The following is a 26,998-nucleotide window of genomic DNA, read 5'->3' as shown; positions in this document are numbered from 1 at the left end:
ACTGACCACTGGAGCAAGGGAGGAATGGCCAAAACAAAAGGGGTCAACTGGACGTAGGAAATAACCCTTTGCTACAGCGCTCCGGAGTAATTTCTTGAAGCTCATTTTCGGGGATATAGTTGTTTTCGTTCAAATGTTCCGTGAAGGCTTGTTGTAAAGATTTTCCTTAATGCATTTCTATTGTCTGAGAAGACACGGAGCGGGCAGGGAAGAAACATCCTGTTAAAACGGACAGCGGAGTCTGTCTCTAACGGAAAGTAATCTACACTTCACTGCCACTTGCCTGTAATTTTTCGGTGCGAGGATGGCAGCGGCACGGGCGGATTACATTGCTCCGTGGTGGATTTACTGGCTGCATAATTTTCCTCATGTCAATCTGAGATTTCAACACCTTGACAACACGTTCAAACCACAGGACGAGAATTACCAGCAGGTCAGTAAGCGGTAAACACAGGTCAAACGCCTATTGTAAAACTTGCTGGAGAAGCAGGAGTCCAACTTATTTATATTTCAATTACCAGTGAAGGATTTATTCAAATCAAAGGTTATTCAGCTCTGTAATCGACTGACTGTCTTTTACTTTCACTTGACACCTTGTTGTAGCCCGGCGGCGTGTCATGCTCCTGCAAATTGTACGGCCGCGATAAGTGAAGCAGGATCGAGGGTAGTTATCGCTGGGTCGATCACAGAACAGTTACTCTACAGTTAATATGAGGAATGTACCACTTACTCCCGATTTACTCCAACCCAGTAACTATAGTTTGCATTCTAGTTTGAAAAAACAACTCGTGTCCGGCGAGCCATTTGATCAGGACATTTCTGGTGATAGATTCGTCATTTACAGAATAGTGATGTTACTCTCTTCAAAAGGAATCCTATGACACACCCAGTCAGACCTTTCGTTAGTCGCTTGTTGTCCTATGTAACATGGTCGGGATTTTCTCATTTGAAATTGTGCAAGGAAAGCTTGCCAAATCAGGGTCGTGTGTTTGCCTTGGTTTTGTCCGATAGTTAGCCTACTACTAAAACAGCCATACAGTAACTTAAATGTGTTTGTAGTTGGTACATTGACTTCTACGTATTTACTGGGACTATCTGATATGTAATCTTTAAGACATCTTATTCTCATTGATGCTTATTTTGTCAAGCCATGTGGTTTCTAAACTGGGGTTTCCCTCATTTACTGCTGTTACGAACAAAGCCGCCAGGTCACCAGCAAAACATAAAATTCCATGAAACAAGCATACAAACAAATTCTCAGCGTTAACTTGAGTTCGTTAAATAAAGTTACTCATTTCATCATATTATGCAGACAATCTACCAAGTCACCTCGCAGAGATTTCCAAGCTCGTGTGGGCCATTTTTCTCTCGCACCACTTAAACAGTAGAAAATATACGCTGACTGGTAAGAGGATCCAGCCTTCTATTAGCCACCGTAGTACGGGAGATGAAATGAGGGAGTAACGGACGTGGGCGTGGAGGAGGGGAGGGGGGTTTGCTCATTTCTGTAGCTGTCTGTTTCTGTTACTGTTGATGGTATGGAGAAAGACCAGGCTGACAGATATGGGTGTGGAGCTTCCATAGAGGGTAAATGTGGAGATAGCTAAACACCCTTCGTAGGAACACCCCCGCCACTGTTGTTGAAAACGTGCCCTGGGGAACAGACCCCCATTCTGTAATGCTAAATCAAGCCCCATTCACAGTCCATTCCCCTCCCCAGTACATGGATGCAATGTTCATTCTTTACTAATGCCCTCACATTGACTCATATCATGGTCTCTAATGGGCTTAAAGCCAAAGACAGTGGTTTATATCGTGTTAGCTAGATCAGCTAGATCAACACAACGTCGTCTTAATCCTCATGGTGTCTTATAGAACCTCTCCCCCTGTGTGTGTTTGTGTGTGTGTGTGTGAGAGAGAGAGAGAGAGAGAGTCATTTCCAGGAGAACCCTGTGACCATGTCCAGTGTGGATTCTGCAACTGCTGTAACTGTCTCTTACACGAGATACTACAGGTCTGGGCTGGTCAGCAGGGGTTTCAATTGGTTGTGTCATACTTTGTCCAACGGCCAGGCAAAGCAGAGGTGGGGCTGCTTTGAAGCGGTAAATAAATAGTACATGATCTGTAAAGTATCAAAAATAGTTATAAAATTATTTGTAGCCTTTTCTGTATCTTTCTGAGGAATGACCGTTACCAGATTAGTAGATGGTTAATGGGAATCACAGAATGTTGTTAAAGAGTGTGACAGATGATACTTTACCTCAGTTCTCACCCATATTTTGCCTCTTGGTGTTTGTTTGTGTGTGTGTGTGTGTGTGTGTGTGTGTGTGTGTGTGTGTGTGTGTGTGTGTGTGTGTATGTGTGTGTGTGTGTGTGTGTGTGAGAGAGAGAGAGAGAGAGAGAGTTTTTATTTTTCGAGGAAACGAAAATGTGCCATTAATGAAGGTCCAGTGTTGGTATATGACTTGTCCAGCTCCTCTTTGTGATAACTGAATATTGTTAGGCTGATGGATGTGCTGACAGGCAGTGGACAGACAGTGGGGTGTTGAATGGGTAAAATGCTGTCAGGAAGTGTGTCACTTATGGATCGGTCAAAGAGTCTGAATCCATATGATTCACCGATTTCCTGCCGTTGATAGGGAGCACAGCTGTTTCACTCTCTCCCTCTGTTAGAGGAAGTGGATGGATCTGTTTGTCCTGTGGAGTCCACAGGGATTGGGCTGGGGGCAGGGGTATGGGACACAGGGAATGTGGCGGGAATCCTGAGTTCGATTTGAAACCCAGCACACACATTGTTCTCACAGAAGTTTTACAGTTAAAGTAATATGCGGAGAGCGTGTAAGGATGGTTCGCTTGGCCTTATCCCAAAGTCTCAGAGTCTGTCTTAATAAGGGCAGTTGTGTGAAGCGGGCGCTTTAATGCAATTGTTTTTTTATGCGGGCTGGATTCTTTATTCACGGAGGGTTTAGGGGTTTATCCTTATTATGCGGAACAGTTTCTGAAAGATCTTCTGTTGCAGATAGCATCGGAGAGAGAAAAACGACCGCCTAGATTTCAAAAGAATTATAGAACTTCCGGATACAGTTTTTTTAAAATCAGAAGCTTTGCGTCTTCTATAATTCGTTGATTATTATTCACCTGAGAATTGTGCCGTGTTGTCGAGCTTGTTAAGATTTTTAAATGTTGTGTTGTGTGGTTGAGAGTGCGGTGATATGATACGCGTTTTCGACAACTGGTAGGCCTTCTCGTGCGGGCGACGACCTGTGCTGACAAGCACTGTAAGGGATCGACATAACATAAAACAACAAACGCGTGAAAAGACCGAGAGATCAAAATTTGACCTGTCGTTTAAATAAAAGAAAATCAATCCGATTGAATGAAAAGAGCGCGAGAACTGATCGTTTATGATGGGAAGGCAAGGGAGATTCAAAATTTGGGTCGGCTGAAAATTTAACTAGGTCGCTATGACAACCTAAAAACCGCACCTGCTCTAACCACTGAACCTGTCGTTGCGGCTTTGTCGAGCGCGCATGAACAGTGGCAGACAGCTACCGCACTGCTTTAGCAAGCTGCGGATCAAAGTCCTGTACTATACGGCGCTAAAGACTGTTTCAAGTTCTCTGAAAAATAACCTTACCACATAGTGTGATTTGTACTCACTAAGCATATCTATACAATAATATTATATGAAACGAACTAAGCAATTTAACTGATTAAAAAAAACGGTCAGGTCCGAGAATGGGTGGAAGCCGAATACGAGCTGCGGGCTTGAGCAAGTTTGTTCCAGAAGTATGTGATTTCAGACATAGCAATCATTTTAAATCGCTCCGCATAACATCTTCAGCGTTAGGAGATTTGCATCAGCTAAAAGTTCATATTTCTAATTTGAACGATATTCTATTAGGTGAATTTGTTGTGAAAGGTTCGAACTTCTAAACCACCAGCAACAAACATCGTAGAGAGATAAGAGGCGAACTTGGCCAGACCAGCAATTTAATTTCCAACCACTAGGACCTCAGCCAAACCGGACAGTAACGGAATTGATGGAGTAGGCTGAAGTATGCCTTTGCGTTTATTTGCCTCAGTAGAATACAGAAAGAGCCAAATGATTAGTAGACTCTCTTCCTCAGTCCTCCATTCTATGTTACACAGATTTTAGCCTGAAGGGTATTGTGTTCCTCAGAGAGTTCAAAATACAGGGGATGACATTATGAAAGTACAAATCTTACAACTAGGATTGTCTTACAGGGCTAAATAAGTTGGAATATTTGATCTGTATTTAATCTGTTTTTTGTGTGTATTTTATTATTATTATTATTATTATTATTATTATTGTGGGACAATAGATCATTTTAAATGTCAAATTTCTTAGTTTGACATGAAAGTTTACACAATTCTTAACCATCCTGGGTTTACACAGCTCCTAACCATCCCTGTCCAAGTTTACACATTTCCTAGCAGACCTGGGTTTACACAGTTCCTAACCATCCTTGGTTCTTAATCGGTTCAGGTATGTCATTAGTTACTGTAAACAGAACTGACCATGTGTTATATAGCATATATAGACTAAGATCCACAACCAAAATACTATAGATATACTGTAAACAGAACTGACCGTGTGTAATATTGCATATATAGGCTAATATCCACACCCTAAATACTATAGATCTAGCATAAGCTGCTTGTACTCTGAGGCACATATCTGAGTTGTTCGGTTCCCTGCTGACAGTCTCCGTAGAAAAGAAATGAGAGAGAGAGAGAGAGAGAGAGCTTTCTAAAGGCCACTTAAAGGGCTGATGTATTAGTTCTATGAGGGTCAACCAGACTGATATGAGAGGAATGTATTCAGTTTCACACACACACATAGCAGATCTTTCTGCTTCAGTGAACTCTCTGACTAAGGTCCTTGGAAACAGTGTTCTGCTTCACTGCACCCAAACAGCCCCTTTCTTCTGACCTCTCTCTTTTTCTCTCTTTCCCTCACTTAGTCTATCTCTTTATTCCCTTTTTCTTAGGTTGTCAGCCTTTCTTTTGCCGCCCCCCCTCACCGCCCCCTCTCTCGGTCTCTTTCTCTCTCTCTCTCTTTTTTTTTTTTTTTTTTTTTTTGCTATGTTTGCTGTGTTGTCGCTCTTCATCTTTTATCTCATTCACAATTTCTCTCACATTTCTTTTCTTTAGTTTGCCACAGCAAATGGGCCTGACATGTGATATAAAGGTAATGTCAATGTGATATGAAGGTAACTGTCAATGTGATATAAAGGTAATGGTCACTGTGATTTTATCAGAGCCACTGTCATTGTCCAAACAGTCGTGTTAAAACCACACAGTTCGGTGCGGCGCCATTGTTTGGTTGCTTTGTTTAGTAGCCTGTTGAAGGCGCTGTGAGGCGTGTTGCCGTGTGAACAGATTGCCTGTTTGTTGTCGCTGTAATTGAAGCACTCCGTGGGGATAACTGGTCATTGAGCATTTGGCCAAGCGTCTCCTCTCATGGACTTTCCGCCAGATCTGTCACATCCACTAAATTTCATAAATCCAAATCACTTCATCGTGGCAATTAACAAACACTAATCTCCACTGTTCTGAAACAGATTGCATGTTCGAACGCAGACATCCACTGCAAGAGCATGCATATGTTACATGTGTGAATGACGCTGGCTGTCTGTTCACACCGCATGGGGTATTTGACGTCATGAGAAATGTACTGAATCAGCAGTTTGTACTTAATAACCTAATTTCTTACATCTTGGCAGGGTCTTCCTGTTAATGGATGTAGTTACATATGAATAATGGAATTTTGGAATTACATACAGGAATTATGACTGCACAGGACCTTAATAAATCTGTCACAGACGTAACAGAAAACTTTGTTGCAGTTGGTTGTTGTTATGTTTCAGTGAGTTTCACTTGCTTTGGATCTGCATTGGTGAACTCCAACGTTCCAATGCATCCAACTTAATGCTCCTCTTCTTGTCTATAAGTCCAGTTTTGCATCTTCTAAAGTTCAATCATCTTTCTAGCTGTCATCATTTCCCCTGCCTTGATCTGTGATCTAGCGTGTCCCTCAGTCACTGTTTCCTTTAGGCTTGTGTGACTCATATGTAGTGTTTACTATGAGTTTATCTTAAATTCATCTGCTTCTTTTTAAAACACTTTAACTTCTAGCCTATTTTTAATGCCCACACAACAGACCTAAGATGCAGAGCTCATTTTTTTAAACTTCCTTTTAATTGGTTTCTGTGTTTTGTGTGAAACTCCCTGAGGACCTGATACGTGAACACTTTAAAACATGGTTTTACTTTGTATCTGCTTTCATGAATCTGCTTTTCACTTGTAGGGAAAAAATGTTTAAGAGGTCTTCGGAGGAGAACATTTACTGTTACACATATAAAGCTTTATTAGTGATGAGTACATCAACAAGGACACAGGGCACAGAGGACCAAGATTGAGATGCATTTCACCAAAGTGAGTGAAATTAATGAAGTTTCTGTGTTGATCAGTTTATAAGGAAAGAGTGTCATTCTTCATAGAGTTCTAAATGGTGAAAAAAAAATTGATGGGTTCTGTTGCAGAGGGTCCCTCTCCTTTCCCCTTACTAACTGGTATTTATTTCCTTTGGCTTCAGAAAAATCTATATTCTCAGTTCTCTTTCGTCTGAAAACCGCAGTGTGTCTGTCACGCGTTCGATATGTGGATTGGAATACTGGGAACAGTGGGAGCACTGGTGCTCGGCTGTGTAGTGAGTAATAAAATGGTGAAATGCTTTCTTGTCACACTGAATGTTTGGGTTAAACTCGTTCCTCATGACCGATCCCAATGAATCAATTAGATGAATGAATGTGTTGTACCTAGTCTCTTGTATGGCAGATTCTCTTGTCATCCCTCTTTGTTTGTGGACCTTTGTTTAACTGGAGTGTCTGACTCCAGGCCATTGGCTCCTGTGTCACTGTATTCTGTATTGAAAATGCTGAGGTAAAGTCTAATCAGACATATGATGCCATGACAAGGTCCAGTCTTTTAGCCTGGTGGTCCATCAGGAAATATTGCTCCCCATCAATTAAAAGATTAAGCAACTATGATGCGGTTGGTCTCAGCACATAGAGCAAAGCATAAAATCAACGATATGATATGAAGATAACACTTGGTCTTACCTTACGCAATGGTGAAGTATGGATGATACCGACGATATTTTAACATTACTGATACCAACATTCTACCGTAGCCCAAGATAGAAAGTTCAGTCAACAAACTGGGTTGTGCACATTAATCTGGGTAAATCTGAAAACACATAATTATTTCTCTGTTAAGTGTTCTTATTGTGTTTAGATATATTGACTGTTTTTTTGCCTGCCCATGACTAGTAAGCCTAACCGACTTAAAAATTAAATTAGTCATATTTGCCTGCATCTAATTTTAACATTAATTTGTTCGCCCGCATTAGTGTAGTAGCCTAGTCTATTAAATGACATTCGATGTTAGAGCCACCCTTGAGAAATCCATCCACAGCTCACAATTGTTGCATGTTTATTTCATCACAACAACAGTTTGGAACGAAAATTTGCACAGTGAAATACAACAATAATGTAAACAAACATTCGCCTCACCCTTTTCTGCTGTCGTTATCCTCTCACTTCTTTACCTAACTGGAAAGTGAGTGTGTGTGAGATCTAGCATCAAGTGACTAATGAGTACTCAACGATAATGTAGAAACTCGAGAACTGATGTAATTTCTCAAGTACTCAAATGCTCGAGTACTCTGTGCAACCCCTACTAATATCACACTGACTCCCCCATCAGCTCCAGACCTGATCCTCAGACTGAGGTACACAGGCCTGCTACTGGACCGGACCAACAGGAAACAGTGATCAAGATTCTCTTTCTTTCTTCCCCCCCCCTCTCCCTCCCTCCCTCTCTCCAAATCAAAATTTAGGTCTAATTCAGAACAGTACGAGTATCCTTATATGTCTAAAGACGAAAAAGTCACATGCAGCGGCTGACTAAAATGAATCCTGCCTTTTATCTTGCTGTTGTTCTAAGGTGGAGATGTGCCCATACAGTTCATGACCAGTCCACTGATGAGTTTAACTAATAGATGGATTTTGCTGATGTTGCTCCTCTTTCAGAGAAGGTATTTTGATCTTTTCACACTTTCTATTTTACAGAGGTGCCAGAAACCTTTTCACATTTCAGTGCGGTAATGTTCCACAGTCATCTCTGAGAACACGCACCCAGTAATTAGCCTCTGCTGCTCTGCTGAATCTGAATAACGCCTCTCTGGCCCAGGGTTATGGCCAAGGTCACTGTGAATGATCCCACTTATTCTAATTTAGCCATTCTAGCCCTCCTTATCCTCAACGCTCAGAATGCAGACGTGTAATGCATCAGTGGTAGGGATAACTCTGACATTTCACCCTCGCACAGACAGTCTGAACACAACACACAGCCCTCTGTTTGGAATCTTTTAGCACAAGGCTTTAGAGTGGTGTTAACAGCCTCAGCTTGGCCCAAGGTGTGGGCTCGACACATGAAAGCATGGATTGTTGTAGCAGCCCAGCATTTGAGTAGTGGATCATGTGTTAGTGCCTGGTCTGAGGCTTCATAGATGAGTGGGATGGCTGGAAGCATACGGCAGAGCAGCCTCACTCAGAGAACAAAGGAGTGGTGGTGTTACTGGGGGAAGGGGGAGGGGGCAGAAGGAGGGGGGTGGGATGAACCCTTTGTTACTGGGGTGTGTCCTGGGAGGAGGAGGACGCTTGGAGCCCGGAGAGGAAGCAGCCATTGCACCTCGCTGGCACACTGATTTTGATGAAACCAGACACCACGTTGATTTCAGTGAAATTAGACATGGCCTGGTCCCAGGTTAAGCCCCAATGCTCTTTTTGTGACATCACCGTCTTGTTCTTTGTTTTATTCTCCCAGGACACCTCAAACTCACTAACCATTCCTAAATGTGAAGAGGGAGACTTTTTCTACACTGTACAGCATTGTGGCAGCACACAGTAACACTGAGAGACATTCGGTTCTGTTCACCACACCCTCTTGCATTTTTGATGTGGAAACACACACACACACACACACACACACACACACACACACACAAACAGACACACTTTGCCTACCTCCGAAAGCTCTGGAGAAGGTCTGTTTGTCATGGTAAACATTGATGAGCATGCTCAGAAGAGTGCACACAGATCAACCTCGAGGAGCTAGCTGTGAGCTCTGCTCTTTCTCTCTCTCTCTCTCTCTCTCTCTCTCTCTCTCTCTCTGTCGCCCTCCCTTCCCCCCTCTCCTCCTCGTCCGTAACCCATAACTTGTTCCTCTTGGATGGAATGGTGTCCCAGCTGTGAGAGTGGGCAGGATTATTCAAGCGCACTCTGCTGAAAAGACACAGACCCCCCCCCCCCCCCCCCCCCCCCCCCCCCCAGATCAGCCTAGAGGAACAGGAGGAAACGAGGGAGAGGATGCTCCATTGACATTTAAAGAGGGCCTTTTTCTGCTGATGTCAGCTCACTTCAGTCGTGCTTCATATTACTGTCCAGGGTACACAGTTAGGTGACATTTGAAATCTCTCACATTAGTCTATATTGACTTTTTTATTCAGGGTCTTAAGAACACAAATAGCCAACATGATTTTGAATGTTGTATCCTCAGAGAATTTGGGATGCGTTTTTTGTGAAAATAAGTCGCATCTCCATTACATTATGTACTTTTCAGTCGCTGTTCTGTCAGTGTCAAAGGTCACGTGCACTTTGACCTTTACTTTTTGAAGGGTGAACGCTGCTGACAGTCAGTCCTAAGGGCTCACATCACTGTTTTGTCATAACTCTGTTTCCGTTTATGACCTCACATCACTCCAGTGAGTCCACCTCTTATTGTTTTGGCCCATTTTTGAAAACATTGCTGCTGTAAGTTGTACTTTTTGTCCATTCACTGCACTTGTTCATTTGTCCAATGAAAAAGTGTCTGAAAAAGATCTTAAACATATACAAAATATTTTAGTGTGCTGGTGAACTCAGGACTATCTGTAGGCAGATTCCCCTTTAAAAAACACTTACTGAGCATCCAGTTTTTGATATTAGTTTGTGGTGTTTTTGACTTTATCACAGTTAGCTAATTTCGGTTTGGTTAGGGTTTTCCGTCCTTATGAGAATCTGGCAACCCACTGCTTGTCATCCTTGCAAAGATCTGGCAACCCAGCACAGTGGCTAGAAACCTAACGACCATCTTCCAGCTGTTTCCCACCACCCATGGCAACCACACAGCTGGAAAAAACACAGTTTGTTTGGCCAGCATACTTCCCAGCATGTGCGCATACTCAACTCAGCTGGATCAGTCCGTTCAGACATTCTCCTGTGTGATTTTGGAAGACGATCTTTTCAGCAGTGACCTTTTTCCAATTTATAAGACAGGCAGACTCTAGAAAATGTTTCATTTAAAATGATCCTTTCTCGTGTTGCCATAGAGGCACTTTGTCATATTTACAAACACTGTGGCAGTGAAGAGCTCAGTTCAGTGATGGAGTTGGAGGTGTTGTTTCAACTGTTCCTTTGTAATGATGTAAACCAGATATAATTCGGATGGAGAGTGCTCTGAGGTTGTCAAAGCTTTACACTGATGCAGATATGAACGCTGAGAAAACTTCAACAGGTTCTGGACTCATGCAAAACCAATAGCATGAACAGGACCATCCGTTTGGTCATGCTGGCGGTTTTTTACACATAACATTTATGTTGTGTCAAAACAGTGAGGTAAAGGGGAATTTTTCCCTTTTGTCAGCCAAATAAACAACAGTTTTTGTTTTCAAAAATGGATTAAAATAACGACAACAACAAAACCCTGTTTCTTGCTAGTGCAGGGCTTTCTGATGGATGTGTGACCCGGTTTGATCCTGCTCTCATTTGGGTGACAAGGTGAAGTAGTATCAGGATGTGAAGCTGGTTTCACTCAGACCAGACCACAATAGTCACACCATTCACACACATACTGGATTTCAAAATGTACACAACAGAAAACACTGGTGAATATTGGTCTGTCAGATAATATATCAGAAAACATCCAAATCACAATTTGCCTCCTGTCAAAATACGTCCAGATGTCAACAACATCTAACACTGCTTTTAAGAGAAGTGAACTTTTAAGAAAAGTGAGCTGTTTTAAAAGGGTTTGATCCAGATGATGGATGTTAAATGTTTAAATACTGGTCTGTAGAGAGCATTGCTGAGTTGGAGTGTATGCTCAGGCGTCCAAACGCAGCCTGAGATACAAGGACACGTGACCCAAGGACCTGCCCTGGACATTCGTACAGGTTTTGCCATCCATGAAGAATGATGACAGTTACCCTTTTAGTCCTGATCAGAGACCACCTCAAATCAAGTCTCACCAATGTAAACCAACAGCCCAGGACTGATCCTGGATCAGCATACAGGAGCAACATTTCAGAAAACCCTTTGTTAAATATCTGCTGGGTTGGGACTCTCACCAGGCTGTAAGCTGCATGTGACACCTCTCCTAAAAAACGCTTTGTCTGTGACAACTCATTTACACCCACTCTGTCAGGAAGCCCGTCTGTCTGTCAGAGAGTGTGATGAGCATTTGACGGGGGCGTTTTTTTATCAGGGATTTATCGTAGCCAGATCTTTTGTGCTGTGTCTGGTTTGACTGAGACAATTCAGCAGCTGCTCCTTAGCAGTAATCAGAAACTAAATGTGTGTTGAAAAGGGAGCTTATAGCGGTAAAAACAACCATCTGTCAAGGAACTATTATATATATATATTTTTTTTTAGTTGGCGCCAGACGCACCTCAGGAGCGTCACAGAGTAAGAGAGAAAGAGAAGAAGAAGAAGAAGAAGAAGAAGAAGAAGAAGGAAAAAAATAGGGAGATGGCAAATCTACAGTGGGCCCATTTTACCCCTATCAGACAGCATATTCTGTCTAGTAGGGCCTAGATTCATATGCGCCTGTTGCGGGTTAACTCAAATTTCAGGGTTTCAGAACAAGGTTCTCAAAATAAAAAGAAAGCAGAGTCAAGCCTTTGTCCAGTCTGTTAATGTGGCTCATTTTGTCACGCTGATGTATTCATCCATTTGTCCTGTGTAACATACAGTAACAGTACTGCCAGGCAGGTCTCAGTATCTGACAAATGGTCTGTTGGATTCTATGTCGGGAAAATATGTAAAGGTTAATGTTTGCTCCAAGCAAAACATTAACTTGGGCTTTAAAATAGAGACAAAATGAATATGGAAATCGCATAATCATCTTTCACTGTGTTTGTATCTGTGTACATATTCAAACCCAGAAATCATTTGGGTTTATTTGGTTTGTATTCTGCCTGTCTTGGAGGCTGCTTTGGATAAAAACGACTGCTAAACGAATAAATGTAAATGTAAATGTTTGTGGATAGCTCTAAACGAGCAGTGTATCTAGTATTTTCAGATGTGGAAGATGCAGCATCTTCATGCTTTTTAAAAACATGTTATTTTTTTTAAGGAAGGAAGAAAAAAAAATCCAGCTTTTCGGGCGTAATGTTGCCAGGGCTTCAGTTAGACTTAATTTATGAGGAAGAGAGGATGCTGAAACAATCATTGTTAGAGTTAAACAGCACTAGTCTTCTAAAATGTCCCAGAATTCAGTGTGGTATGTGGCATATGGTGACCTCACACAAATACACACACCACACATATGCACACCACACACACACGCCCATGCACGTACACGCGCCCTCTTTGTTCTGAATTGAGGTGAAACTGGACTCTCCTTGTTCATATTCCCTCTTTTTTTATCTTTTTTTATTCTTTCTCCTCATGTCTCTCTGAATTACTGCCCCTATCCCCCCAACACCTCTCCTTTCCTTACATTTTCAGTTCAGTTTACCCCCATCTCTCTCAGTCTTTCTTCTTTTTCATTATCTCATTTCACCCTTCCTCCCCATCTTCTCATCATTCATCATCCTGCTTTCTGAGTCTTTTTCATTAATATATCATATTTTTACGAATTTATATTTCTGCAAAGCTGCATCTTCCATTATCTCAGTCTTACAGCCTGCCCTTATCCCCACCTCTTACTCTCTCTCTCTCTCTTTCTCTTTCACTCTGTCTTGTATGATCACTCTATCTCTAAGAGAATAGAGACAAAAAAAGCACAAGAAAGATATAGAAAGAGTGGTGTGAAAATGGGGAGTGAATGAGAATGGGGACAGACTGTTGTAAGAACAGAAGAGAACCCTATGTGTGTGCGTGGGTGTGTGTGTGTGTGTGTGTGTAAGAGAAAGAGATCTTTGAAGAGGAGAAGGCAGAATGCAGTTCCGTGATGTGTATCTAATGAGGGAATTACAGTGACAGATATATCTATCAAATCATTAATATTTAAAAAATTATAATAATGTCACCCACTAGCACAGGTTCTCAGTTTAGTCTTACTCAGTTTAGATACTGAGTGATTTAGGATTATAATTCCAAATGTAGCTAATAAATAAAGTATGTTCATTTATTTTGTGCTTTGCTGTGAGCTGTTTGTGTACGTTTGAGCGCATACGTGCTGGGTGCTGTGTGTGTGTGTGTGTGCGCGTGCATGTGTGTGCGCGTGCGTGTGTGTGTGTGTGTGTGTGCCTGAGCGAATACAGCTGTTCCATTATTCATACTCTGCTATTATTATGACAAACCCGCTCTGTGTGTGTGTGTGTGTGTGTGTGTGTGTGTGTGTGCGTGCGTGCACATTTGGGGAGATTTTTAGGGGAAGAGGAAAAGCAAACCCATTAGCACAGTGAAGACAGAGAGTGTGGGTCTTTCAGATCAATTTGCTCTCATAGAGCTGATACCAAATTTACTCTACAGAAATTGGTTTGTTCATTTGAAAGCCCCTGATAGTTTATCCATGTATTCAGTTATTAATTTCACGGTATTTTGGCTTTTGCTTTCTCTCTTTCTCTCTGTCTCTGTCTCTCTCTCTCTCTCTCTGTCTCGTGTCCTCTGGGTTTTTCCCTCCTGCAGTAGTGCAGTAGTGTTTCCTGACTGGTGGAGGAATCACGAGGTTTTTTGCACTCGGGCAGATTCATCAGATGAGTCACATGCTTTGCAATTCAAACACATTCTGACAATGTCCCGCTCACCCGTCCACTGCATACACGTCCCACTCACCCGTCCACTGCATACACGTCCCTCTCACCCGTCCACTGCATACACGTCCCACTCACCCGTCCACTGCATACACGTCCCACTCACCCATCCACTGCGTACACGTCCCACTCACCCATCCACCGCATACACGTCCCACTCACCCGTCCACTGCATACACGTCCCTCTCACCCATCCACTGCATACACGTCCCATTCACCCGTCCACTGCATACACGTCCCTCTCACCCATCCACTGCATACACGTCCCATTCACCCGTCCACTGCATACACGTCCCTCTCACCCATCCACTGCATACACGTCCCTCTCACCCGTCCACTGCGTACACGTCCCACTCACCCGTCCACTGCGTACACGTCCCACTCACCCGTCCACTGCGTACACGTCCCTCTCACCCGTCCACTGCGTACACGTCCCACTCACCCGTCCACTGCGTACACGTCCCTCTCACCCGTCCACTGCGTACACGTCCCACTCACCCGTCCACTGCGTACACGTCCCTCTCACCCGTCCACTGCGTACACGTCCCACTCACCCGTCCACTGCGTACACGTCCCTCTCACCCGTCCACTGCGTACACGTCCCTCTCAGCACCCTGAAGGTTGCCAAGGCAAAACTGTGTGTGTGTGTGTATGTGTATCTTAATGCTCGCAAACCCCACCTCCCCAAACCAGCTCTTTCTCACCCTCCGTGTTTATTAATGATCTCACACAGTCAGGCTTAATCCCTTTACACGCTGCCCAAAGACAGCTCTTTCTCTCTATCTCTCTCTCTCTCACCTCATTGGCAGTGTCCTGCTGTAGACTAAACACACCAACCTCGTCAGCCCAGCTGTTAGTTTAGCCCCTCATCCTTCTCCAGAACAGCTGCTTCTAACAGGAGGAGATCACCTAGCTCCTCTCAGACCTGGAGGCCGACTCCGGTCACTGTGATGTAGCATTGCTATTTTCTCCAGACACAGTACACTCCATCGTACACCCATGTTTTCCCCAATCTTTGCCTGGTAACAGAACCTCCACATAATCCAGAGTGGATGCCCATGAGTGTTAAAACAAGCACACTCTTAAAGTTCAGTTAATTTGGAGTTTTAGATGTTCAAAAAATTGCTGAGAGAGCTAAAAAAAATGTGAGTAAAAGCAGCCTGAGAGCAGCCCTTGAATCTGAGGTAGGTGACAGAGAAGACAGAGTTTCAAGCCAGACTCTTTCAGAAACACTGTCTGTGTTGAGAGATGAGAGAATGACTGCGCTGGCACACCATGGTGGACGTGTTGGTGACAAACGTGTTGTTGACAGGTTGGTGCTTTATGGAGGTTAGTGTCCACTGATGTGTCTGCAGGTTACATAAGTTTATATAGATCAAACAGATCTGCCCAAAAGTCTGTAAGAAGCATCAAACAAACTGGTCCTCTTTTTCTCTCTTATTCTGACTCATTACATCCTCGTCAAACTCTGATCTCCATCCTCCCAAGCATGAGCATGTTCAGGAGAATGAACCAGTCAAGATCCTGCAGTGGAGGAACTCCAAGAAATTTCTGACATTTCTAGAGCTTTTATACATCACCAAAAAATGTCCTTCAAACTGGGACAATCCCTAGAGGGTTCTGTACAGAAAGCTGATCTGTCCCACATTTAGAAAGTCAGGAAACAGATCATGGTTTATGAGGAACACATCACACTTTGACCTAAGCCCCTGATGCATTTTGTGAAAAACATTTGAGGGACCTGACGATGGACGACTTTTGCACTTCAGTGAGCGGCAGACGGGATTCAGCATATATAGCACAACTGACTGAACCGTATCATTTGTGCTGGAGCCAAAGCTGCATTGTGCAATTTTAATTTATCTATGACTTTTCTAAAACCAGAAACAGTTCAGAGCTTGAATTTGCACTGATTTTCAACATTAGGACACAAGAGTTTCTGACAAGGTGTGCAAGTAGGCCATGAGCTCACGCTAAGAGTTAGTTTGATGCTGAGGCTTCTTGAAACGTGATTATTTTTTGCGCCAACCTCTGTGTGAACCTCTTCTAGCTTTCCTTAGTACTGTCTAACATTGTCCAAAGCTCTGGTAGCTTGCACAAAAAAAAAAAAAAAAAGCTCTCTGTTCTCTGTGTTGGATGCCAGTGGCATTGATGGTTAAAGACTGTGTGGTGTTTTTACTGAAGGTTTGAGGGAAGGGTTGGTAAAGAGCAAGGGTTATTTTTCACCATGGAAAGAGGTCTTAATGCTAACCTCCCACACAAATGGAAAAAGACAAAACAGAGAAAAAGAAGATGAGAGAGACAGGAGAACTTAGAGATAGTGTGAAAGGAAACATTGTCCCACATTGTCCTACATCGCTCTAACCCTGTTTGGCTGCTATTTTCATCCTGCTTCCTTCACCTCGTTTCAGAAGCAAGAAGTTAAAGGGCCCCGTGTGTGTGTGTGTGTGCGCGCGCATGCATGAATGTGTGTGTGTGTGTGTGTGTGTGTGTGTGTGTGTGTGTGTACTCTCGTCTCTCTACTCACCATGTCTGATCAGTGGTTTGCATATTTAGACACAATTTTCTTTCCACATAATTCGTGTTTACTTGGTATTGCTCATTGTGTCTCTGGAGGACTGGGGTGCTGTCATTAGTCAGTCTTTTATGTCGCAGAAGCCGTGAAGCTGAATGAGGAGCTGAGGCATAACTAGGGCAAACTGGTTTGAAAAATGTTTCAGACGGAGTCTATTTTAAAGCATGAGACAAACCACTTGTCCATTAAAGGTCAAAAAATTGTTCAAAATCTGTTATTCCCGTGTGGAACATGATAGTTTCCCATGTGAAAAGGATTGAGGTTCTTAACATTTCAGTGATGTCAGATTGTGTCATAGACATGCCTATCATATCTCCAGTGACTATAGGCTTAAACCACTGGTGTCTGTAGCATGTCAGTTTAAACAATAAATGCACACATTAAACTCTGAGTGTGTACCTTATGAAAACAGAGATATAAATGATATTATGCCTGTGTTCAGCTACCAGCTGTAGAACTGGAAGACAAATATCAGCGAGGAGGTGGAGTAGACCTACTTACTGTCAATATGTTACATGGAAAATTAACCGTATCTCTGTGCTCAGGGAAAAACCTTACAATGTTCCTCTCTCTCACTGTCTCTCTCTCTCTCACTCACTTACTCTCTCTCTCTCTCTCTCTCTCTCACTCACTTACTCTCTCTCTCTCTCTCTCTCTCTTTCTCTCACTCACTTACTCTCTCTCTCTCTCTCCCACAGTCTCTGATATTCCTGGGCTGTGTGGCGGCAGCCGGTCTGGGTCTGAACCTGCTGGGCCTGGCTGTGTACCTGAGTTGTCTGTGCTGCTGTCGGAAGGATGAGGAAGAGGAGGAGAGTAAGAAGCCCAGCTCATGCTGTGTGACGTGGGCCGCCGTCGCTGCTGGCCTCATCAGCTGGTAAGCATTACACACAATCCCTCTTGCATTCAGGTGATGTGTTTTTGGTTGCACTAACACAAACAGAACCTGACTGGTTTATTTCTGTGTCTGAATGAAACAGCAAGTTATCCAGTTTATCCAGAATCACACAAGTATGGGGCTCAATTAGCTGTTGTATCAGTGTCTTTACAGTTTTACATTTTAAACTTTCATCATCACACACACATGTGTAGTAGCAATGGAAGAATCCTGGTCCTTTTCTCCTTAAATGGGAGTATGGTGTGAAACAAGGAGCAGGCAGATCAACCCCAAACAGGTCGGTTAATTCTGTTTGATTTATGGGCACAATAATGGGACAAGTGGTGTGTGAGATCTCTCTTGGTGTGCCCACGGCTGTCTCAAGTTTTACAGATCAGTCCAGTCCCTGAGTGTCCTCAGGCTGTCCTGACAAAGTTCTGCAGTGTTGACTTGAAGAGCATTAGTGCTGGCTGTCTATGGAAAGACTTGCCAATTGTGTCATTTGTAATCTCTCCATTGTCCGTGGGTGTCCGGATCAGCCAGGGGCTGTGGAGAAAACATTCATTGACTATGCCGTTGAAGAATTCCCTACAGTTTGGGAATTCTGGTCAGACATACCACGACAGAATCACATGAGTGAGAGTACAGAGCAGTCAATGGGGCCGTTCATTGCTGCTACTGTTGACTGGAGGTCCAGAGAGGCCTTTCTCTAAGGTAGCCATGTTTACTGTCCTTTTATTTGAGAGGATAGACTTTACCATTAAGAAAATTTGAAAAGTCTTAAACAGGGTGTCTGAGATCAGACATTCAGTGAGTGGATTACTTAGCAGATGCTAGCGTCAGGACAGATGATCACAGAGTTGAGCTTTTCATTAAGCTTTTTATAGTTGACCTGTTGTTGATTCTGCTTAGTTGTATAATGGACTTGCTGTTAATTGTAGAAGGATATTTCTGTGTGTGGACCTGTAGCTGCTGTCCTTACACTGCACACAGTAAAGCATTTATCCAACACATCCTCATGCTAAGGTATCTCTGAACACATAGCCTTGCGCTGTGATTACATCGTTAGATTTTTTCCTCTGGTGACTAGGCAGAACAAATCTCACTACCCCAAAGGGCTAAATCAATTCAGGAGAGGAGAGAAGAGGAGAGGAGTGGAGAAGAGAGGGGAGGGGAGGAGAGGAGAGGGGAAGTGGAGAGGGGTAGGTCTGGAACTCGTGACGGGGGCCCGTACGGTGTCAGTCTGCTGTGCTTATTAAGTTAGGCACAGTCAGCTGGTCCGCCGGTCCCATCTGTTCTGAGGACAAGGTCCGCTGAAGGGTTAAGTGTGGTGGGGTGGTTTCAGATTAAAGGAAGGAATGGAATGCTGTTTTGGTCTCTCTGGTAAAAGAAGTTAGTCTAAACCCAACACTGCACCACAGTCAACCAACTTCAGTTAAGAAAGGGAAAATGTGGCTCTTTTAAACTGAAGTGTCGACAGCTGTTTTGGTTGTGTGCTAACGTGTTTCCAGTGTGACCTCCTGACCTGTGGCTTCTTCTCTTTTTAAGATGCATCCATGCTTACATTTACGAAAGCACATCATAGATGGTTAGAGTAAAGTGGGGCCTCATTTTCTGACAGCTAAAGTGCCAGTTGAGGTTTGGCACAAGCATTCAGGGATTTTTCGATGGTCAGTTCACTGGAGAACAGAGAGGAGATGGCTGTGTCTCTGGTTCTGTTCTCTTGGGCAGGTCTTTTAGGACACTCTGAGTCAAACAAACTGAACCCAGTTAAGTAGCACGCCATTATTCAGAGGTTTTAGCCTCTACTGGCCAGATAGCGACTGTGTTACTTTTTTATGTTAGTGTTGTGAGTGGTGCCCAGGATGCCTTGTTGAGTAATGACAGACACATCCTCCTCAAAGGCAGTTAAGAGCGCTAAAAGCATAGCCCAACTCAGTTCTTTTAGCTGGGTGTGTGTGCGTGTGTATGTATGTGTGTATGTGTGTGTGCGTGCGCGCATATGTGCGCGTGCATGTGTGTGTTTTGTTTTGTCTTTGTTTTTGTTTTTTTATTTAATGAATTCAGAGAATGAGCAAAGATTCTTATCAGATGTCTTTTGTATATATGGATGACTCAAGCTCTTTGTTCAAATGTTGTTTAACAGGATTTGTCCGTAGTGTGTAGTGTTAGCTGAAATGAAATGAGTTGATGTCTTAGTAACTACCATGGTAACACAGCCCAAATATTTATCATATAACTCAGGTATAAATTGTGTGTGTCTGTGGTGTTGTGTAGGGAGACAGAACTGAGACCAGTGTGTATGAAATGTCATCAAAAAAGGCAATCACCAAAGTAACTGTGGTTTCCTGTCATACCTATAAAGAAAGGATATTTCTGTTTATTTAAATGTCAGTTTAGAGGAAGCTGAGGGCTGGTCTTAATAGTCGGATAAACATTACTATATTTCACAAACTCTGAGAGTGTTAAAGGAGCTCTAGCCCCATTGGCAACAAACCCCTAACAGATTCTCTCATGTCCTTATATTTCCCAAACAGACCTTTCTGCTTAATGGGATTGTATAAATAAATTTTGCGTTAGCAGCAGCCCAATCGGAGCACCCTGTGTGTCTGTAATGACATCATGTAATGTAAGATCAGGACAGCATTTAGCCTCCCCCCTGTGGAACAAGCCAAACTCCTTTACATTCCACTCATTCTCATAGGCCCAAGCAGACTGAAGGCTAAAGCAGGCCAGAACTCTAAATTAAATTTAACTGACGTTTTCAATAGACTTGTGCTTTGTGTGATCAAAGTGGATCATATGACTAGTGCCGGGTACAGAAAAAAAAAACAAAAAACGCTGGCACAGGATTATGATGTGTGATTAGGTTAAGTGTCAATCTGGTGCGTTTAATTTCCTCTGTGGTGTAAACAGTCACATAACCAAATAAACTGTGGTAAATTAAGGTCTTGTCTGAATAGCAGAAGTGGAGCCGGGAGCTCTGTCGCTGCCAGGCGGGCCAGACGTCGCCTGCTTTTCACTGGACTGCCCATCGCTCCATGTATTCCTGTCGCCGCGGCCTTAAGCATTTTACGGCCAAAAAAAGAGAAGGTCGTCCAAGACTGCTCTCTGACATTTCAGTGTACCGCTCGTGTTGTGGTGATGGCGTAATCATTCTTTAAAATAGATTTCTTTTTTCTTTTCTTGGCTGTTTCAAGACAAACATTTCAGTGTTTTCAAAGACAGGCAAGCAAACTGCATTTCCTCAGACAAACACCCAGACTGTTTTTTTTTTTTAATATTCCTTTCATGAAATGTCCTCCTCTGACACTGCTCTATTTCTATTTTCTTCTTGTCTCTTGGCTATATTCCCACTCCAGAAGAGTACAGCATTCCAGAGCTTCTCTTGTCTCTCTGACCGGCTCTCAAAATTTCAGAAGTAAAGCAGGGAACTGGGTCCAAATGAGAAAAAAAAGTTTATGTGTGTGAAGCAGTAGATCTCACCCTTCACATCTCACCAGTCCCATCTCACCCTTCACATCTCACCAGTCACATCTCACCCTTCACATCTCACCAGTCACATCTCACCCTTCACATCTCACCAGTCACATCTCACCAGTCACATCTTACCCTTCACATCTCACCAATCACATCTCACCAATTACATCTCACCAATTGCATCTCATCAGTCACATCTCACCCTTCACATCTCACCAATCACATCTCACCAGTTACATCTCACCCTTCACATCTCACCAGTCACATCTCACCCTTCACATATCACCAATTACATCTCATCAGTCACATCTTACTCTTCACATCTCACCCTTCACATCTCACCAGTCACATCTCACCAGTCACATCTCACCAGTCACATCTCACCCTTCACATCTCATCAGTCACATCTCACCAATTGCATCTCATCAGTCACATCTCACCCTTCACATATCACCAGTCACATCTCACCCTTCACATCTCACCAGTCACATTTCAGCCTTCACATCTCACCAGTCACATCTCACCCTTCACATCTCACCAATTACATCTCATCAGTCACATCTCACCAATTACATCTCACCAGTCACCTCTCACCCTTCACATCTCACCAGTCACATCTCACCAGTTACATCTCATCAGTCACATCTCATCAGTCACATCTCACCCTTCACATCTCACCAATCACATCTCACCCTTCACATCTCACCAGTCACATCTCACCCTCCACATCTCACCAGTCACATCTCACCCTTCACATCTCACCAGTCACATCTCACCCTCCACATCTCACCAGTCACATCTCACCCTTCACATCTCACCAATCACATCTCACCAATTACATCTCACCAGTCACATCTCACCCTTCACATCTCACCAGTCACATCTCACCAGTTACATCTCATCAGTCACATCTCACCCTTCACATCTCACCAGTCACATCTCACCACTTACATCTCATCAGTCACATCTCACCAGTCACCTCTCACCCTTCACGTCTCACCAGTCACATCTCACCCTTCACATCTCACCACTTACATCTCATCAGTCACATCTCATCAGTCACATCTCTCCAATTACATCTCACCCTTCTCATCTCACCAGTCACATCTCACCCTTCATATCTCACCAGTCACATCTCACCCTTCACATCTCACCCTTCATATCTCACCAGTCACATCTCACCACTTACATCTCATCAGTCACATCTCATCAGTCACATCTCACCCTTCATATCTTAACCCTTCACATCGCACCCTTCACATTTCACCCTTCACATCTTCTGAAGGCTCAAAGCAATGAGAAGCTCCGCAGGGTGTTAAGTTTTAATTGTCTGTGACTGCCTATGGAGATAAGCTGGCCCTGAATCTTTATTTGTGTGTGTGTGCGTGTGTGTATGTGTGTGTGTGTGTGTGTGTGTGTGTGTGTGTGTGTACTCCACCTGTCAGCCATTAAAACAGACACTGTTTTAAGAGAATGATGTGATTAGAATGATAACTGGTCTCTTTGTTTCTTTGTTTCTGATAGAGAGACGGGCATGTCACTGACAGAGAGACAGGCGTTTCATTGACAGAGAGACAGGCGCTTCACCGACAGAGACGCGTCAGAGAGACAGGCGTTTCACTGACAGAGAGACAGGCCTTTTATGGACAGGGAGACAGCCATGTCACTGACTTAGAAGCACTTGATAGCCACTGAAGGAGTGATATGAGACAGAAAAAGCATTTGTTAGTGGAGTCATTTTCTCTCTGTTCAGACTGACTGGCTTCAGACTGACTTCCAAGGCACAGACCAGCGTCAAAGTGCTGTGAGGGGCTAGAGACCTGAGTGAAAACATTTGATTTGTTTATAACATTAAAGGTGAATGGAACTTGTTTAAGAGCAAGGGTCACTGCCCTCCTCATTCAGTATTAAACACTGAATGGAAAGGAATGTGTGAAAGATTGTTTGAGTCACACATGATGATTATCTGAATAATCTGACCTTGTAGCAGCTGTCAGGAGTTTACTCCGGAAAAGGCCCTCCCCTTCTACTCTGTAGCCAGTGAACACCAAGCTCCAGCCCTAACCCTGACACTGATAACAGCATTGTCAGAACAGCATCTCTTCACAACCCCCCCTCCCCCTACCACCCCCCCACCCCCCACCCACACACACACACACACACACACACACACACACCTGTGTCCCAAAATCCACTTTTTTCTGCCGCAGAGTGGCAGGTTTCTGTGTTGTTTAAAGCTGATTTATCTGTGAGCTGTCAGGTGACAGGTCTAGTGTGGGGGCAGGTGACGGGATGGACATGTCTGGTGTGGGGACAGGTGATTGGATGGTCTAGTGTGGAGGCAGGTGACAGGATGGACAGCTCTAGTGTGGGGACAGGTGACAGGATGGTCTAGTGTGGGGACAGGTTACGGGATGGTCTAGCGTGAGGACAGGTGACAGTATGGTCTAGTGTGGGGACAGGTGACGGGATGGTCTAGCGTGAGGACAGGTGACAGGATGGTCTAGCGTGGGGACAGGTTACGGGATGATCTAGTTTGGGGACAGGAGACGGGATGGACAGGTCTAGTGTGGGGACAGGTGACGGCATGGACAGGTCTAGTGTGGGGACAGGTGATGGGATGGTCTAGAGTGGGGACAGGTGACAGGATGGTCTAGAGTGGGGACAGGTGACGGGATGGTCTAGTGTGGGGACAGGTGATGGGATGGTCTAGTGTGGGGACAGGTGACGGGATGGTCTAGCGTGAGGACAGGTGACGGGAAGGAAAGACACAGCAGCAAAAACATCTATACATGACATCCATACATACATTTTTACAGTGCATTGCGTGTGTTTCAGGGCAAAGAAACAAAAGACAGAAGGAAACAAACTACAAAGAAACAAAATTAGGAGAAAGAAAGAAAGAAGGAAAGAAAGAAAGGAAAATTTATCCTAGACAGTTTTAGGAGTTTTTGGAAGCAAATCTCAGTGTCTTTTTTTGCTGACTCCTGGTTTTATCGCTTTCTTCAATTCATTCATTTGCCCATTTATTTATCCGCCTATTCTTTCATCCTAAGATAAATCTGTACATCTTTAATTATGAACTCACTTGCTCACTCATTCACTGATTCTCTCACTCACTCTCTCACTCTCTCCCTCACTCTGACTCTCTCATGCACTCTGACACTCACTCACTCACTCACTCACTCACTCACTCACTCACTCACTCATTCATTCACTGACTCACTGACTCACTCACTCACTCACTGACTCACTCACTCTCTCACTCTCTCACTCACTCACTCACTCACTCACTCACTCACTTACACATTGACTCTCTCAGTCACTCATTAGCTCACTGATGAGATGACCAATAAAATCCTTTGTCTTGTGTTTTGCTCTTGACTGTGGAGAAAGACAGGGCTTAACTGTGCTCAAAGAGCCTTGCGTTCAGATGTGCTGGAGTTCTCGACAATTCCCTCCTCCCTCATTCTCTGTCACTCCATTATTCTACCCGTTTGCGAGAGTGAGAGAAAGCACTCTTCAGAAACAGAGAGAGAGAGAGGGAGGAAAAGAGAGAAAGGGCAACTGACTGACAGGAAAAGTCAGAGAGAAAACTAAAGAGGTGGGGGACGGGAAGAAGGATGAAGAGACCAAGAAAACAAAGGACATCAAATAGAGATGGTGGGAGACTGCACCACAAACACTGCCCCGTTTGCTTAGTCTACAAACATCTTGGTAGCAATAGTTTTGCCTTAATCAGTCTAAATGTGTATGGAGTAATGTGGGTGGGGCCATGTGAAAGGAAGTGATGAAACAAAGTGAGGCAAAGAGGTTCAGTCACTGATGACAGCAAAGAATGGAAGGACAGGCCTGACAAATGAATGAATGCAAATGTAAATATACTGTAATTATGTGATCTAGCAGGCCATTTAGTGAGGTTCTGTTCCATAACGTCTAACTCCTTAGTCAGACAATTAACACTGTCAAAAAACAACACTGTACCAAGTTTTAACAATACAGAATAAAATTAACTTCAGATTTAAGCTTCATGATACTCCAGCAGGACATTGGCAGTCAAAACACACACACACGCACACACACACACTACCCTATAAGGAGGACTAGATGTCTAACACTAAGGAGACCAGACAGTTAAAACTCTTTAAGATGCATTTGTAGTAATACAGGTGATGAGGATGTCTGCTCAATAACCACGCGGCAGACTAACCACTTCCCCTGCACTTAAGTCCACCACTCTCCATAGATAATCACTGAGTGCCACACAAGTGCATCACTCTCCATAAAGGATGATTTAATGCCACACAAGCGAAGAGGAGGAGAGTGGAGAGAAGGAGAGTGGATGATGTGATGACCTCATCATGTCTCTGAAGACTCTCTGTCCAGTAGCCGGGAGATGGATCTGTCTCTGTCTCTGTCCCTCTGTCCGTCTGTCTGTCTCTCTCTCTCTCTCTCTCTCTCTCTCTCTCTGTCCCTCTGTCCCTCTCTCTCTCACTGTAAACAGAGAGAGGGGGTGTAATAATTAAATATATAATTAGATACTGTGATAATTAGAATGTTGTTGTGTAGTGTTTTAAATACATTTCCCTCTGTCACCAGCTTGAGTATGTGAAAACATAATGTGTGAAAAAATGATAAATAATTGTTTTTCCCAGACTCGTCTTGGACTTGACAAAGATGGTCTTGACTACAGCTGTGGTCTTTAGTGGACAGTCTTTAGTAGGCAGTCTTTGGTCTTTAGTGGGCAGTCTTCAGTCTTTAGTAGGCAGTCTTTAGTCTTTAGTGGGCAGTCTTCGGTCTTTAGTAGGCACTCTTTAGTGGGCAGTCTTTAGTCTTTAGTGGACAGTGTTTAGTAGGCGGTCTTTAGTCTTTAGTAGGCAGTGTTTAGTAGCTAGTCTTTAGTCTTTCGTAGGTAGTCTTCAGTCCTTAGTGGACAGTCTTTAGTCTTTAGTAGGCAGTCTTTGGTAGACAGTCTTTAGTCTTGCCCAGAGCAGATCTGCCACATGCCCCACAGTATGGCTCCATCTGCATGTATCCAATCTGTCTGTCTTTTCTGCCTCTCTCAGTGGGTTTTTACTTTACACACAAGCAGAAGCGTGCCCACACACATAAACACACACACTCACACACACACACACACGCAAATGCACAAGCGCACTCACACACACAAACACACACACACATGCACGCACACACACACAAACGCACGCACACACACACAAACACAAACACACACGTGCGCGCACAAACACACACGCATGCACACAAACAGACACACACACATGCGCGCGCACGCAAACACACACACACACACTCACGCACACAAACACACACACACAAACACACGCGCTCACGCACACACAAACACACGCACACAAACACACACACACAAACATACACACACACGCACACACGTGCACAAAATCACACACACACACACACACACACACACACACACACACACACTCTCCCTCTCTTTCTCTCTCTCTCCCTCTCCAGTTCTCTAACACACAAACACACATATATGCACACACACCCTTTCATACGGGTCTGTATTTATCCTACCATCTGTAGCCTTTCATTAACAGACTGTCTCCCTGAGAACAGAAATCTGTAAGAGGAATTCAACTGCATGGACATTTTTGTGAATAGAAAAAAAAAATATTAATGAAAATGGTCTCTTTATTAAGGCATCATTCATATTTCAGTGTCTGGTTTTGTTGTAATTTAATTCAGTGACAATATTGTGTGTGTGTGTGTGTGTGTGTGTGTGTGTGTGTGTGTGTGTGTGTGTGTGTGTGTGTGTGTGTGTGTCTGTGTGGGTGTGCGCGTGTAATGAGTAAAGCCAGAATACGTTTGTCCAACTCAGCAGGAGTTGTTTTCATTTGGGGTAATCTTTCCTGAACAGGACAGGTATGCTACAGACTGTCTGTGGTTAGACTTGTGCCTAGCATCCACTCAT

General features: G+C 43.6%; 1 protein-coding gene across 1 annotated transcript in view; it reads left to right on the top strand.

Moving 5' to 3' along the window:
• Positions 1–26,998, top strand: part of ttyh2 (tweety family member 2) — a 51,883-nt gene continuing 24,885 nt past the window's right edge. Inside the window, 2 exon segments of the mRNA XM_030775617.1 lie at positions 1–433; positions 17,381–17,556. Of these exon segments, the coding sequence (XP_030631477.1) occupies positions 305–433; positions 17,381–17,556 (305 nt within the window). The 5' untranslated portion in view covers positions 1–304.

The sequence above is a fragment of the Chanos chanos genome, chromosome 5, assembly GCF_902362185.1.
Source record: "Chanos chanos chromosome 5, fChaCha1.1, whole genome shotgun sequence".
In the NCBI taxonomy this organism is placed as follows: domain Eukaryota; kingdom Metazoa; phylum Chordata; class Actinopteri; order Gonorynchiformes; family Chanidae; genus Chanos; species Chanos chanos.
Note: the sequence above shows the minus strand (reverse complement) of the source record. Positions and strands in the feature narration are given on the sequence as shown.